Source organism: Calypte anna, chromosome 17 (assembly GCF_003957555.1).
Source record: "Calypte anna isolate BGI_N300 chromosome 17, bCalAnn1_v1.p, whole genome shotgun sequence".
Lineage (NCBI taxonomy): Eukaryota > Metazoa > Chordata > Aves > Apodiformes > Trochilidae > Calypte > Calypte anna.
Window position 1 is genome coordinate 1,720,009 of NC_044262.1, and position 15,988 is coordinate 1,735,996.

The following is a 15,988-nucleotide window of genomic DNA, read 5'->3' on the forward strand; positions in this document are numbered from 1 at the left end:
TGGTTGTTTGTTTCTAGGACCCAGGTCATGCATCTCCTTCCACATTTAGCTTTGTGCCTGCCCAGGGCTGCTGCCCCACTGCTCCCAGGGTTCCCACTGTTCCCACCAGCAGCACAGTTCAGCTGCTCCATCACCTCCTTTAGCTGGGTGATGTTAAAATGATGCTTGTGTGAATTGCTTGGGGTTCCTCTGACCTGTGGTGCTGTGAGGTTGGGAGGCTGGGTGACCCCACACTTCAGCTAAGTGAAGATTTGTTGCTTTACCCCCTCTGGAACAGGGCAGAAAACACATCCTGGAACAAAGGAAAACCTAAACTGACACCCTGCTCCTTCATCTGATGAAGTCACCTGCATGGTTAACAGAGATGGAGATAAAGCTCTGCCATTTAGATAACAGTTCTGCAATTAGCCTAATCTGAACATGCATGTGAACATTAAAAAGCTGTTAGGGAAACCACTGTATGGATGTTGGAGCTAACGGGTTGCTTGTTTAATGAGAGGTACCAAGGAGATCAAATGGTGAAACAAGATTTTGAGAGTTGCAAGACTATTTATTTTTTTTTTAATTCAGCAAACTGAGATAGCTGGGAGGGAAATAAAAAGCAGCTCTGGAGACCCCAGTTCTTCTTCATGTCCAAACCAGAAGTAGCAACCTTCAGCTTGTATAGGGGGGATTTAGGTTGGAAGATAGGAAGAAGTTCTTCCCCATGAGGGTGGTGAGACCCTGGCACAGGTTGCCCAGGGAGGTGGTGGGAGCCCCATCCATCCCTGGAAGTTTTTAAGGCCAGGCTGGATGGGGCTCTGAGCAACCTGGTGGGAGGTGTCCCTGCCCATGGCAGGGGGTTGGAACTGGGTGAGCTGAAAGGTCCCTTCCCTTTCTGGAAATCCTATGATTCTATGTACTTTGCTTTGGAATAATGTCCATTTATCCATTGTGGTGTACTTCTAAATACACATAATTTTTTTTTTTTCTTTTTTTCTAGGCAGCCATACTGAGCATTAGGCTAAAATTACAATCACATCAAGATGTGGAGAAGGTGAGTCATTTCCTCTGCAGGCTTCTCTGTCATCAAATCCACCTTTTGTTAAGCAGGAGATCCATCAAGGCCCTTCAAGTAGTGCTGCCTTTCACTTGAGGCTGTACTTTGTTCCCAAGAAGTAACTGCTGCATTTCTGATGTCCCCTTATGTCTTGGGAGCTGACAGGGATATTTTGGTAGACCCCATTACAGCTCACTGGACTGTTCCCCAGCTGCAGCCACTGTTAGGAAGAATTCTTGCTGTGCTCTTGTCAAGGGGTTATCACTGGGATGGGGTTTAGTGCTTTTGCTGTTTTGAAGCTTTGCAAATGTTTGTGTTCCAAATGTCACATCAGCCTTTTAGGCAGCACTGGTTGGTTAAGGAGGGGGCTGTGACTTGAGCAGCTATCTGCCAGGTTTCAGTCTTCAATGTCATGGACCTTTTCCGTGCCCTCTGGCTGCTGCAGCATTCATGCAGGACATAGTGATCAAAACCAGGGCACTTTAACTGTGATTTCCTCTCCTAGATGTGTACACCACTACTGCTCCAAGATAAAACCAACTTGGTGGAAGATTATGTGAGAGACTATCCTGAGCTCCAGAGCAAGCTCTTGCAGATCCTGGACACGTGGTGTGAACCTGGGTTTAATATCAGAGACATCACAAGGTAGGAACACACGTTGACTTTCTAAAGTTGCCAACTTGCTGTCAGAGGACAGTATGTTCTCTGGTTGTCTGTCTGAGATCATTTCTCAGCATTATGGAGTGCAATATATTTACCTTTCAGCTGAGAAAGGGGAAATTCTGGTGTCTGTGCCAGAGCCTTCAGCTCAGCCCATAAGACAGAGGTATAATTCCTATTGACAGATGCTCAGTTCCTGCCAGGAGAGAGGAGTGTGAAATGAGAGCTGTGCAGTAGATCTTAGCTCTGTAACAATATCAAAGCTCCTTCCAGGAGGTTATAGCAACTGAAGTCTCCTGCTTTGCTGCAGACAAAGGTGAGCTTCAGTATCGGTTGTACAGGTTTTGCAGGAAGATAATACTGTGATGAAGTGGCAGAAAAACAAGAGGTGCAAGTGGTTAACCTCCCTCTGCTCGGGAAAGAGTCCTGTGTGTTTTAATTTGTAGATTGCCTCTCACTGGAATAGCTCCTGTCAGCCACAAAGCCACCACTATGGTCAAACTCACTGTGTAGATACAATAGTTAAATAGATACAATAGGCTCAGCTCTGAAAAAAAGATGAGATGGAATTCCTCATTTTCTCTTTCTGTAAAATAAGACTTGTCCCAGTTATTGATCAGGAAATTTATGTTGGTTGCAGTGTTGGGTTTTTTTGCTGTAATTTGGAGAAGGCAGGGGCCTGTTCTTACCAACTCCTTGCACACCCTGATGCCTCTGCTGTTAAATGTCTGTTATTTGGGAAATGTACTTTAGGCAATTTCATGGATGTTTCTTTCCAATTTTATTTATTTGCTTACAGACAATATCAAGGCCTCTCCAGGTGCAAACCAGATAAATTTAACCGGAAAATGCTGAGCAAGTTGGTCTTCAGGCTCCTGGGGCTGTTTCATGTAGATCCAGGTATGTGATATTGCAACAAATTGTGGAGTTATCTCACCAGTAAAGAACAAATTAATGACATTTGTCTTCTTCCATGCTCAGCTAGGAATCTGCTGTAATTTATCCTGGGGAGCTTCAGGGTTTAATTAATGATATTGAAAGAGAAAGCTGGTAAGTTATGAGAATTCTTTCTGCTGTCAGAGAATGAAGTGCTTGTGACTAATAGATTGCTTCTTCCCTGATGTGAAGTGAATCTTCAGCACAGAATGGCTGTAACACCTGATGGTCATCTTTGAGTTATGACTCCATTGCACTCAGAGAAAAGGCAAATCATTATTCATCTAAGGATCTGGTTTCTTGGGTTCTGAGGGCATCAGCTGGGAAGAGATAACCCTTGGGGAGAAGCAGCCTCACAGCACTTTGTATTCTTTGCATAAATTAAGGTTGGTGTCAGGGAATTTTGAGGCACTTGCAGCCTTCTGAGAGAAGTAACACATTTGACATCACTGAATAGGTCTTTTCCTCTACCAGTTCTCTAACAAGATTGACTTTCTTTTGCTTTGGTTTGGTTTAGCAGGGACTGCTGATCTTTTTTAATTCTCTCTGGGATCTTGCATCAGACACCTTTAGGTGCACCGTTAGGTTTTACCATGCAAAGATTTCCATCATCAGCCCAAGATATGCAACTCACTTTTCCTGGACTGAAAAGTGTTTTCTAACCACAAATTGTGGGCTTATTACACCTGGCAGCAAGACTATATTGCATATTAATCTTCACATCTTCGGACTGGTGTTCAAAAGTTAATAAGATAATCCTTACAAATCCTCATGGGAGGATAAGGAAATATAATTAAACTTAACACCTTGATGTGAAAGCTGAGATATACAGGGGGTGTTTTATTTAAAATCTAAAACTTTCCTAGAAGTTTTCTTGCCTTCAGGAACTTTTTTGACTTTCCAAGGTTAGTCATTTAACAGGCTGTATTGTCTGTATTGTTATTAATCTGTGATAAGAACTGATTTGTTCCCTTTCTTTACTAAAGGTCCACTGAGGGTGTGAGATTAAGTCTAGAATTAAAATGATATAACTGTCTATATGCAAAATCCTCAGAAATTAAAAAAAAAAATCTAGGAGGAGCATGTAGCTTTTGCTCCCAGGTGCTCCCTGGGGGATGGCAGTGTGCCTCAGTCTGGTGATGGTGACCCAGGTGCTGTCACTGCCAATAATTAGGGTTAAATCTTGCTAGTCCTCCACGACAAGTTGGCTGGTGAGCTCCTTGAGGTAGATCCCGTTCCTGTCTGTGCTTCCAGAGAGTGATTTGTCTGTGGAACCTGCAGTGCAGGATGTCACTTGCTGGTGAGGGCTGACCACCTCTATTGATGAGAAAGGGGATGTGGGCTACTGATTGAGATAAGATGCCAGATTTGGGGCAGCTCAAGCAGTGTTGGATGAATCTCACAATCCCATATCTAAAAGTAGGTGGGGTTTTTTTAGGTAGTAACACATGTAGTTCATGTAGGATTTCACACTTTGCTAAACTGTGGCTGTCTTAGTCTCCTTTGAAACACTTTGGAGGGAGATGAATGCTTACAGAGGAATTTCTGCCTCAGTGCTGCTCCTGCTTGAACAGAATTGGGAAATGGTGGCAGCTGGAGCAGCATGGCTTTCCTTTCCTCCCTCCCTCTCTCCTCTCCTTTACTCTGAATTCCCGAGTGTTCTATCTCCATTCTTTAGTGGAAGTAAATCTACCTTTGAGGAAAAAGCATGCAAAAAGAAAGCAGGGTAGGGAAAATGTGCAGACTGAAACCCCCTCAGCTCCACCAAAGTGAGCAGTGAAACACTTTGTGTTCCCTAACCTGGTTCTGCAGTCTGCTGCTGCTTTCTGCCTCCTCTTCACTCAGGAGTCCTACTTGCTGAGAGCAACAGCAGAAGAGGGAAGTGGCTTTTGGTGAGAAAGGCTGAAGGAGGACAGGGTTTCATGGTGTGAGAAGGCAAACTTGTATGTGACTCATTTCTTGCAGTTCCAAATCTACTTTTGTGTTTCACTACCTGAGCTCACTCTCATCCACTCACAGTAAATTTCACTGACTGCAAACAAAACTTAGTGTTGATCAGCCATGAAGATTTGAAATTCTCCTGAGAACTGCCAGTTTTAAATCTCAGAGCCAAAGAGGAGGTGGCCCAGTCTAAAAAAGATCTGGAACTTCAGGAAGAAAAAACAAAACAAAACAAAAACATAATCTTAGCTTAGCCCACCTCTTGTTCTGAACTGCTCCAGTATTCCCATTAACACAAAAAATAGTGCTCTGCTGAGCCCCAAAGGTGTCTCAATAAACTGTGTGTGGATTGCATTTAATTAGCTTTATTGGGGAAGGAAGAAGTTGGGCAGAAATGGTATGTGATTGAGGAAGTGGAGTTTTATAGAGTCTTTTCTCACACATGGGTCAGTGTGCTCTGGTTTAACGAGCCTGTTGCTTTTGCAGAATAATTGCTTAATACTCTTTGGAGACCCTGTGAGATTGACTTAAATTGACAAATGCAAATTTCAGTCCCAGCAGTTCCGAGCAGACCCTCCCTGGGTTTGGAATGGTTGAGTCTATTTTCTCTTGAGTTTTTGTGCAGTCAGTATACTACAGAGAGGCATTTTTCATTGGAAATTCATTGGGGATGAGGTAAAAATGATTCCTCTCAAAAAACCAGTGTAACTCTCCTCATATAGTGGACCTCAGTGCCTACAAAACAGTAAAGGAGATGATGAATTGTTGCTAGAAAAGAGGTGAGAACTGAATGCACAGTTAGCACTTGTTGTCCTGTAGCAATGTAATAAATGAGCTGAGCCCCTTAAATTTTCCATGCTATGAACATGTTTTTGCCACAATCTTTAAGAACTGCTTTCAGCATAAACTAAGAGAAAAGTTTCTGTTCATTGGACCACCGGGTTATCCTTAATTTGGTGTAAATCTTCCTTCTGTAAGGCCGGGGTGGGTTTGTAGATGAAGCTCTGTCAGTGAGCTGGAGTGGGGCAGCAGAGGGCAGACGAGGGCTGCTCAGAGCCTTGTCCTGCTCAGGTAAGTCACAACTGTCCCCAAAATCCTTAGAGCCACCAGCCCGAGGCAGGGTTGTCACCAGGGAGAGCTCCAGCAGGGACTCCTGGACACTTAGGAAAGATGCAGTGCTAGGGAGATGGGAAAGGCTGTTACATCTCTACAGGAATGCCTTTGGAAGGAGGAAATGTCAAATGTTTTCACTTTCTCCTCATTAAAACATAGCAGAAGGTTATTCCTTTGCTTTATTTTCATTTGCTTTGCAAATGTTCTTTCCCCTGCTTCAGTGATGATTTTCCTTCAGAGTTTTTCAGCTTTTTTGTTAAATATGAGCACCTCTCTCCATAGCACTGAGACAGAACCTCTAGGCTTAGACATCAGAAGGCAGGAGCCTGCAGTGGCTGCAGAGTCAGGGTGCTAAGGAAGGGGACTGAAGGGTCCTTTCTGGGGCCCTTACCTTCTCAGCTGCATTTTTGCCTCCTAAAGTCCAGACAACAGAATAGGATCTGCTCTAAACCAAGACATGCAGGCCAGTAGTTCCAGCCTTTTGTTGTTAGAAAAGCTGACACCACCCTTGCTGTTCTGAGCACAAGTTTATCCTATCCAGATGTGTGTCTAAAGACCACACTGGAGCATTTTTTTCCTTCAGGAGCAGAATGAGCACCACTGTACCATGCTCACTGTTCTTCCTGCAGGCAGGCAGCAAAGCCAGCAGGTAACTCAGGGGGTTGAGGATAGTCTGGGGTTTCTGCTGTTTTACCTTCCTTTCTGAGGTCTGCTGTCCCTGATCTGTAGGGGCACAGAGCATTTTATGAGAGGTACTAATGCATTTCTGCTCTGCCCTCCACTAATTTGGATTCAGGGACTAATCCCATGGCACACTGACTCACACACAGCTTGCTGCTCATCAGATTCCCCAGCAATCCTTAGCAATACCAGGCTAAAATCTTCTAGCATCTCAGATTTTATTTTCAAAGGGCTCCTTTACGAGGTCCCCAAACAAAGTATGCTTTGGCTGAGACCTTCTGTTTGGCCAGGACAGGGCAAAGGAGTCTCTGAATGGGAGCCAGGTTCTCAGGGCAGTGTGAAGAGAGCATCAGGCCCCCAGCCCAGCTCAGGAGGCATTGCCTGTCACCTGGGAGTGCTGGCCACACACCACACCTAAACACAGGTTACACCATGTCCCCAATAGACACATCTCCCTGATGCTACACAAGTGAGGTAAGTGTGTATTACAATGTGTATTACAACTTTCCTGCCCTGCACGACAAACAGATTTTTGATTTTTTTTTTTACCTACTCTCTGCTCACAGCTGAGAGCAGGTTGGAATTTTGGATTCTCAGTCCCAATGTGAAATGTGGTTCAGATGAAGCACTGTGGTGCTGCAGCTGCCAAGCTAAGAGTTAACACATGCCCAGAGAGGTGCTTTTGTAGAAACTATTTGTATTCCACTTGCGTGCCACAGTCCAGTCAGGATCCCCAAACCCCATTGTACAAACACTGAATAGAGGGATGGTCCCTGTCCTGAAAAGCTTGGGATGCTGTGTTGTGCTCTGACCAGCATAATATTGGGTTTGGCTCAGAAAACCTGAGTTCAGACTGAGTTCTCTCAACATGGTATGTGACTGAGTAAGTTGCTCTGCCATTAAGAGCTTGGATTTCTTCAAGTATAAGTTGGAAATGGTCATGAAACTGCAGGTTTCTCATTTTTTTCCCCCTCAAAAGGCTATCTGGAATTTCTTTTGCCTTTATGGCTTTGATAGACATATCTCATTTTTCACTTTGGGCTTCCTGATTTTACGTGTTTGGACCATTCTTTTGTGTGTGTGTGATCCAGTTTCCATGTTCATTTCCCTGCCTTCTGTTTGAGATCAATAAAAGCTTCTGATTTAGCAGATAAATCTCTTACTTCACTTCAAATTTTTTACATTCCCAGCTCTTCTTAACTCCTTTTCCCCTTATAAGTTATTTTCACATTAAATCTTCTGTGCCAGTTTTCTAAGTTTATTGAAGTCCATTTCGTTGTTTTTATTTTGCTGTTCTTCTTTTCCTTAGAGCTTTGAACTCTTAATTTCATTGTCTCTTAGTGTGTCACCTTTCATCCTCACATTTTTGATTAGCCCTTTTCTGTTTTGTTTTGTTTTGGTTTTTGTACTGAAATACAGAAAACTGGATCCAAACTCTGTTCCTCTGCTCAGTCAGAAAAGAAAATTTCATTAGTGCCCTCAGATATACCCCACAGCCTCTGTGTTCCTCTGTCCTGCTTTCTGCACAGGGATCTGGACTCTTAAAATCCCTCAGTTCTGCCAATTCCTGTGCTTTGGTTACTTCCTCTAGAAGCCCACAGAAAAAAAAAAATTGAGGAGATCTTTCTGGTGATCAAAATCAGTCAGACTGTGATTTCTGATGAAGATCTCTAGTTGGGTGGTGATACTATTAATTTTTATGTTGCTCTTAACCTTCTTTAACAAGTGTTGCTTTCCATGAGCTGATGCCCTTTCCTCCTGATATTGGGATGATATCTGGAGAAAAGATCACCCTTTTTATTGGGGTAATATACTGTAGGATAATTGCAGTAATTTCCTAGATGCTTTGGGGCAAGGATTCGTTGCCACGTTTAAGATTAACTTAAAACTAATGGCTTTAAACATTTCTGTCTGAGAAATGTTATGATGTGATGCTTCAAGAGGCTATGAGGAGCTGCAGGAAGCTCTGGTGCATCAGTTCATAGCCCTTTGATTTCAGGATCTGGGGTTTTAGCCTCTGAAACCCCAACGAAGGCTTTGGTTAATTCTTTCCCTGTACACACATCCCAGCATGAGGCAAGAACTGACAGATATTTATGCTAATCCTCATTAATGTATTTTATCTTCTGCATTTATCTCTCTCTGCACTGGATTTCAAAACAAGGAGCTATGTGAAGATCTTGGGGTTTGTAGTTGTAATGAGACATTTCTAATGAAGATGACAGTAATAATAATAACTGTTGCTTGCTAGCTCAGCAAAACAGTCGTCACCTCCCTTTCAGTATGGGCATGGAATCTCTTTCATGGGTATGGATTTTATCAGGTAAACTTTAGCCACAAGTTTACATCCTGAGTAACATGTTGAAAACTGCTTCAATGAATTAACAGCACAGGCTCCAATTAAAACAGAAAGAATGCAGCCTCTAGAGACAGGAGGTGGTGCCTGGATGAGCGTGCTATCTAATTAAAGGTGTGAAGTCATTGACACTGAAGCATATTGAACCAGCAAGTGGATCTTATCATTCAAGGGTGGTAGAACCAGAGATATCAGAAGGGAGAATTAGCATTGCTAATCATGGTTGAAAGGTAAATAACAGTTTATGGTTTAGATAAGCTGACAATGTGTGTGTCTGTCCATCATTGTTCCAGGTGGGATGGCATTCTTCCTTCCACATACTGGGTTTGAAACCAGGGAAGGAAAAAGGTGATGTATAGACAGTAAAACTTCAAGGATGTTCAGCTCTGTTGTGTACTCAAATGTTTTTTTCTTCTTTTAGCTCTCTGCCCTAATGCCATAAATCAGAGGCACTTGAGAACCCTGAACTACCTCTTTTACAAGAGGTTTGTTGAGGTACGTTTCTGTATTGTGTGCCATGGGTGTCATTGAGGCTTCTTCTTTATTTTGCCTAACAGAATTGATATGCTTGAAATATATTCATGTATAAGCAAGTTTTTGTTGTGATTGTTACTGGACATGAATTGTTTGGATCTGCCATTGGACTTGTGGGGTTTTTTTCTGTGAGTGCCACTGTTGCTCAGAGCTGGCTGCTTGTTCACCTCCACATCCCCAGCAGCATTCTCAGACACATGGAGGGAGTTCAGGGTGTGTGCTCTCCATTCACCCAGTTTCTCTCTCAGCCATCTCAAATAAGCAGGAACATACTGCCTAAGGAGTTTTTAGGTGGTTTTGGTTTGGGGACAGTTTGTGTGGTGTTTTGGGGTTTTTTAAGAACTCTAGGTCTCAGGCATTCCTCATTGCTGGCTTCTTTGTAGGCACTTTGCTTTGGTACTGGTGGCCTGGCTCTGACAGGTGTGGCCCAAACCTGCCACAGAGGCTCTTTTGTGCTAAAAGCCTTGTTATTGAGCAAAATGGTAGAGTTTCAGCTCCTGAACCACTCTTTGAACTAACTTCACTTTAGTCCAGCCTCCTGATTCTCTTTCCAAATACACTGGTACTTGGCCTGATACTGAGGGCTTGTAGAAGATGCCATTAATTCTTTCTAAGGAGCAGGTTCCCAAGAGGCATCTTGGAGGTTGACTGCAGAATTACTGCTGTGGTTTCTCACCCCTCTTGGACTGAGCCTTTTGGATGCTCTTGAGCAAGCATTTCTTGTTACCAGGGCAGTTTTGGTGCTTCTCTTGATGGTCTGTCATTCATCATCATTCTCTGCCTGGAGACAGGCTGCACCAGCTGGAAGAAAGTTTTTGTTCTGCCTCCTTTGGAAAAAAAAATAGTTTGTTCTTGTTGTATCCAGGTGAATGAATTGGACTGTGAAGGACAAGGACCACAAGAGACTGAATTTCAGAGCAAGATGTTTCCATTTCATGCCTTTTGAATGAGCAAGCTGTGTTTACCAAACACAAAGTGGTGTTTCACCTGCAGGTCATTGGAGACATTCTCCCTGTAGATACAAGAGGCTTTTTTAACAGGGTTTGAACAGAACCTATGAGCTTGTTCAGATGTTCCTATGGTGCTATTGATTCAGTCTTAAGAAAGCCAGTTTTCAGGAAATGAGACACCTCTTCCAGAAGTGCCTGTTCTTTTCTTCAAAAGAGGATTCCTTTGGTGTTCTGACTGAAGAAGGGAGATGCATGCAGGTTTTTTGACCCCCCAGTACTTTGAACACAAAAATGGGGTTGAGTTGTGGTGATCTGATGACACCAGTCTGGCATAGCCACTTCTTCCTCTAAGACCTCCTGACCCATCAGTGAAGGCTCTGCTCTGTTTTTCCTGCCTGCCAGATCCACTGACAGAAGACCTGGGGAGGATCAAGTATTTAATTGTTCTGCATCTCAGAGCTTTAATGTACATCATTCTAAATCCATCATCTTAAGGATGTCACTTCAGAGAGCTTGGTCATCCTCAGAGAGTAGAAAGCATTCACCCAGCTGTATTTATTTAGCAGAGTGGATTCTTGATCTGGTGTTCTGCTCTCTCTGCCTTTCCATTTCCTTTGTTTTTGGAGTATTTGCTTGATTTAAAGTGTCCAAGCTGGCCAGTTACTTTCATTAAGGTACATTTGGCAGCTGGTTCTGGATGCAGTCCTTTCTTCTGAGAGCTCTTTGCTGTTCTCTGTTTACCATTCTCAGCTGTGTATGAGGTCTGGTTAAATGGCTCCTTTATCTCACTACTATTTGAATTACATGTTTGTGTATCTCAAAGATGTTTTCTTTGATACTCTTACTCCCTGTTTGCTCTTGTACCTTTCCATAAAAGTGGCACTAGTAATCACTGCTACCTTGGCCAGGAGTGGGGGTGAGGCTCAGGCTTGCTGGCTGCTCAGTCTCATGCAGTCAGTGTTCTTGGCAGAGGGGGGAGAAGGTCCCATCCCAGATTTCTCCCCAGGATTGGCTCTGGTCCACACTGGAATGGGGATATCAACTTATCAGTTTCCTTTCCCAGACCTCACGATTCCAGAGGATTTTCCATGACTTGGCTGTTAAGAAAAGTTTGTATTTTCACATTCTGAAGGCTCAAGCCTTTTAGATGATCTGTGGGGTCACTGCCTGGGGATGGCTCTCTGCTGGGCAGCTCTTGAGGTGAGCTGTCTGTGGACATTCTGCACATCAGAGGTAAAGGCAGCAGCAGTGAGTTAGGGATTCCACCAGACCCTGGCCTTGCAGTTTTGCTCAGCACCATTCAGAAATGCTGCTGCACTTTGGGGAGTGTTGTTATGGTGATAAATTTTCTGCAGATAAGCCCAGAACCCAGCTCTGGGTCATAACAAGAGTTTGGGCTCCAGTGCTGGGTCAGGGCCTGCCACTGCCTGTGACAGTTGTCTGAATCACTTCATTTTTGCTGTGTTTTCATGCCCCAGCTGGTGACATATGAGAAGCAGAGGTTTCCCATGTTCTCCAGAATGCATTCCTCACAGTTGATGCCAGTGTGTGAGGTGGTGTGTTAGGTTTCAGTTTGCTGTCTGTGGCATTCTCTCTTTTCTAAGACAGCTCAGAAGTAATTTTGTCTTTTCAGAAAACCATGACTCAGGAGAATTGGAGAGATCACATTCAGGTGAGTATGGATTTCCTTCTCTCATTTTCTCAGTGCCATTTAAAGAGATTATTTTAAGATGCTCACAGTATCCAGTATTTTGCACTTTCTCATAATCTGTAAAGCATATAGCAAAATTGTACATGCAGGGAAGAGCAAGGAAGAAAATTTATATTGTAATTCCTGTGATGTCTTTAAAAAAGCTCTAGTTGGGCTAAAGCAGTTAGATAAGATTATCAAGTGCATTGGTTTACTTTCATACACTTATTTCTAAGTGAACACTACAAATATTTATGTTGATTGAATACCAGAAGGGGGAAAAGGAGAGTTCTCTTCATGCATCTAACAAGGGGTGTGAGCAAACTGGGACCAGTGTTGGATTTCTTGTGTTGAGGGCTCCAGAGCTGCACAGGATGCTCCAGGTGAGGTCTCAGCAGAGCAGAGGGGCAGAATCACCTCTCTTGACCCATGCAGTGTGACCTCTGGGTCACCTGGGGGAACCAAATCTCCTCAAAGACTCCATAACGTCAGACTCCACAGTCTTTAAGTCCAGAGACATTGAATGTCTTCATAGGCTTAAAACCCTTTTTTGTTTTATTCTGTGCAGCAGCTGTAACAAAAGATTGCAATTCTAGAGCCATAAGTGGTGACCTCCTTGTGCAGTGGCCCTGGCACAGTTGGCATGGTGGGCAAGAGACATTTCTGGCCTGATATTTCTTTTTGTTTGCCCTGAGCAGCACAAGTACAGAATTTTCCTGTTCCTGCCCTGTGGGTTGAATTGAAGGTGTGATCCTGAGTGCTCCTACAGAAAGGCAGAAACTCTGTAATTAATTGTGGGGCCAACAGAACCTGTTTCCAGCCCTCTAGCAAACTGGTTTTGCCCCCTCCATCTGGCACTGCCTGTGCTGCTGATCTGCTGCCCAGGCTGGAGCTGTGCAGGCAGGGATGGCAGGAGGGAAGGCAAAGGGATCAAAATGTCTTCATACCCTAGGGAGCTGCCCTCACCCCAACTCCCTGTTGGGAGAGCTCCCCTGGGATCATCTTCTCCAAGCAGAGATACCTGGAGGGCAGAGGGAGGAGTGCTCTCCTTGCTCAGTGCCAGCTCCATTGCTATTTATTAATTTGCCAAACTTCTCCTGAGCTGCACAGAAACCTGCAGGAGAGTGCCTGTCTTCACAAGCAGAGGGGAAGGTGTGTAGGATATTGATGGTAGATAGGCAGGAAAAGAAGAGGCAGGGCATGAGCCCAGTTATCTGCCTTGCTCTGTGCTCTTCTGCTTCCCTTTTTGCCTGCTTTATGTTTTTCATTGCTTTGATCAGCTGCATAAAGGTGGTGGAATTGGGCAGACAACCCCAGAACAGCTGAGACAGGACATGGGCAGATGTGTTCAGGAAGGGTTGAGAGCACTTGGCCAGCAGCAGCAGAAGGATGTTGAATGCTGATGTTTCCCTGGAAATCCTGCAGGCCAAAATCACTTTGAGACTAAAAAGCCCAGAAGGCATTTTTCAATCATCTGCCAAGCTTTCAAAAAGTGAACACAGACAGAACAATGATATCTGTGACAAACATAGCAGGGAAAGCAACTCTGATTGCAAATGTCACCTCCACCAGTGTCTGAGGTGTCAGATAGTATCTGAGATACCAGCAGGAGGCTGGCATGGGACTTCCAGAGAAACGTTCCCTTCTTGGGTGGCAGCTGGAGCCTGAGGACATCTCAGATAGCACCAGGCACTTGAGTTTTGGCAGCCTGAAATTCTCCTGCTTTAACAGAGGGCTTGGGAAGTGGTGAGTCTGGTATTTTGCTGCACTGCTCTTTGCATGCAGCATTCTCACTGATATCTTGGGGGGGATTTTGCATTCATGTTGGTGTGGACTCAGCTGATTAGCACCAAAGCACCCATTTTGTGGGGAATCACCCACACCCCTTCAAATCTTGTCTGTTCTACATTGTCCTCCCCTCTGTGTGAGGACAGAGCTGGCCAGGAAGCATTAAAGGCCCTGATCTCGTTCACAGAAGACAGCCCTCAGCTTGGTGAGGAAGGGCTGGGGAAATAACAGCACATTCTGGGTATTTCTGAAGAGTTAGAGCCTAGAAGTCACACTCTTATTCAATGATTCTAACCCTCAGAGTATTTCTGCAGGCAATAGTTTGACTGCAGCAGAGCTACCCAGCTGGTACAGTCTATAATGTTATCTCAGGGTACTTTGGCCCAAGAAATAAATGTGTTTATTCTGCTGGGAACTTCCCTCTCCCATGGAGCAGGGCAGTGGGACAGTGCACAGCAATGAAGTTTGGCATTTGGGGCAATAATCTGAAGCAGTGTTGTGAAGTGCAAAGTGAAGATATTTGCAGGCTACAAGGAAAATAACAAAAATTCAGAAACAGATCAAATGGGAAGACTCTGGAAAAAGAAAACTCTTTGGTTTGGTTAGGACTCTCAGTGTTACTGTCACCTGTTTTGCAAGGTGTCTGGGACAGTGAAGAAATGGTAACTCCCACCTTGACTGACCTGGAGCCAAAGGGCCTTGTGATGCTAAATCAGAAAACCATCCTGTGCTGGTGTTTGCACAGGGGAAACTGTCTCTTGGTTTCTCAGATGTAAAAATCTTAAACACTTCCACAATGAATGCTCAGAAAAAGCACTACTGGCTGCAGAGGTGTTTGGGTGGCTCATTGGGCAGCCCTTTGGGCAGCTGATGCTTGGATACACCCTGTCCACGTGCAGCTTGAGAGGAGGGTATGGGGAGACAGCTCCTAGGGAAGTGGCCCATGTTTTCCTCAGGCCCCTCTTTTGCTGCTATTCAATCCCCCCTGGTCTTGCATGGGAATGAAGGAGAAGAACCTTGGAGCCAGCTGTTCCCTGGGTTCAGTGCTGGGAGGGGCCAGAGCTAATCTGCTCTCCTTCTCCAGCTGTGATGATGAGATAACTTACTTTTTATAAAATTTCTGACCATGAAAATTGAACACTGTGCCAGCTCATTCTCTGGGTGAGATGCTAGTGATTTGTAGCAAATGCAGTTTGCTAGTTCCAGTAAAATTCTAGGGTTGTTATGCTACTTTACAGATAATATTCAGAAATAATATTCAGAAATCTGGAGAAACAGAAGGCATAGAAGTAAAGTACCCCCCTTTCTGTGTAAAACATTTGAAAAACTTTGAGAATTCCTGCTCCTGAATAGGTATGAATTATCTTACACTGCAGCAAGGAGCCAATGTAATCTTATTTATTTAACCAATTACTTTCTAAATGCCAAACATCCTTGGAGACTGATGCCAAGATCCTAACGTGCTTCTTCTATGCAGAACCGTTTTGACCTCAATTAAAATTTCTCTGCCTCTGGAATAAAATGTAAGAGCTGTTGTGCTCAAGGAGGTAACTTTTAAGGGGGACTTAAAGGGCAGAATGCAATTATTTTTTTTTTTTTATGTTTTTGTGGCCAGAACACCTGGCCAGGAATCCTGCTCTGGGGAATCTTTAATAAGGACAAGAGGTCATAAAGGGCACTTTGCAAATATCCACATCTAGTACCCTTCCCTAGGACCCCTGAGTTCAGGCAGACTTCTAAATTGGCTCAAGATTGTTTTGAGTGCAGCAACATCCCTGTAGTGTAAGGAACTGAATCTATCTGTAGGGAATTAAGCAATCTGTGCAATGCAAATGGAAATGATATTCAGGAGGTGATTAACAAACGACATGTCTTTTGGTATAAGTCTGCATGTCAAATTATCTTTTGCTCTGTGTTTGAGTGAGCTGTTTATTCAGGAATATAATGGATTTCATCACTCAGACATCAAATCTAGGCTGGCTGTTTTCCTGGAAGGTAGAAACCAAAACTAGTTTAACCACTGGAGTCCCTTGCTAGTCTTTATTGCCTGAGTTTTTTTAGCAGGAAATTAGAACCAGTGGGTGATTGTTTTAGTTCTTTCTTGTTCCTGAAAGAGTCAGGGAGGAATCATCACCTGAAATAAATTGTAATTGTATTACTGGGGGTGCAGCAGGGTGCTGGAGCTCTGGGTACTGTTGTGTGGATAAATAAGCAGGAGCTACTCCTTGTCTGCTAAAAGAAATCTGCAAAAAGAATTGCATTTATCTTTCCACAACTTAAGCAGCTTTCTAACAGCTGCT

General features: G+C 43.9%; 1 protein-coding gene across 7 annotated transcripts in view; it reads left to right on the forward strand.

Moving 5' to 3' along the window:
* Window positions 1-15,988, forward strand: part of EXD3 (exonuclease 3'-5' domain containing 3) — a 215,484-nt gene that overhangs the window by 73,526 nt on the left and 125,970 nt on the right. For all 7 annotated transcript variants that reach the window (XM_030461428.1, XM_030461430.1, XM_030461425.1 and 4 more), the window contains 5 exons: window positions 983-1,036; window positions 1,545-1,684; window positions 2,499-2,599; window positions 9,148-9,221; window positions 11,844-11,882. In XM_030461428.1, the coding sequence (XP_030317288.1) occupies window positions 983-1,036; window positions 1,545-1,684; window positions 2,499-2,599; window positions 9,148-9,221; window positions 11,844-11,882 (408 nt within the window). The remainder of the gene's footprint in view (window positions 1-982; window positions 1,037-1,544; window positions 1,685-2,498; window positions 2,600-9,147; window positions 9,222-11,843; window positions 11,883-15,988) is intronic.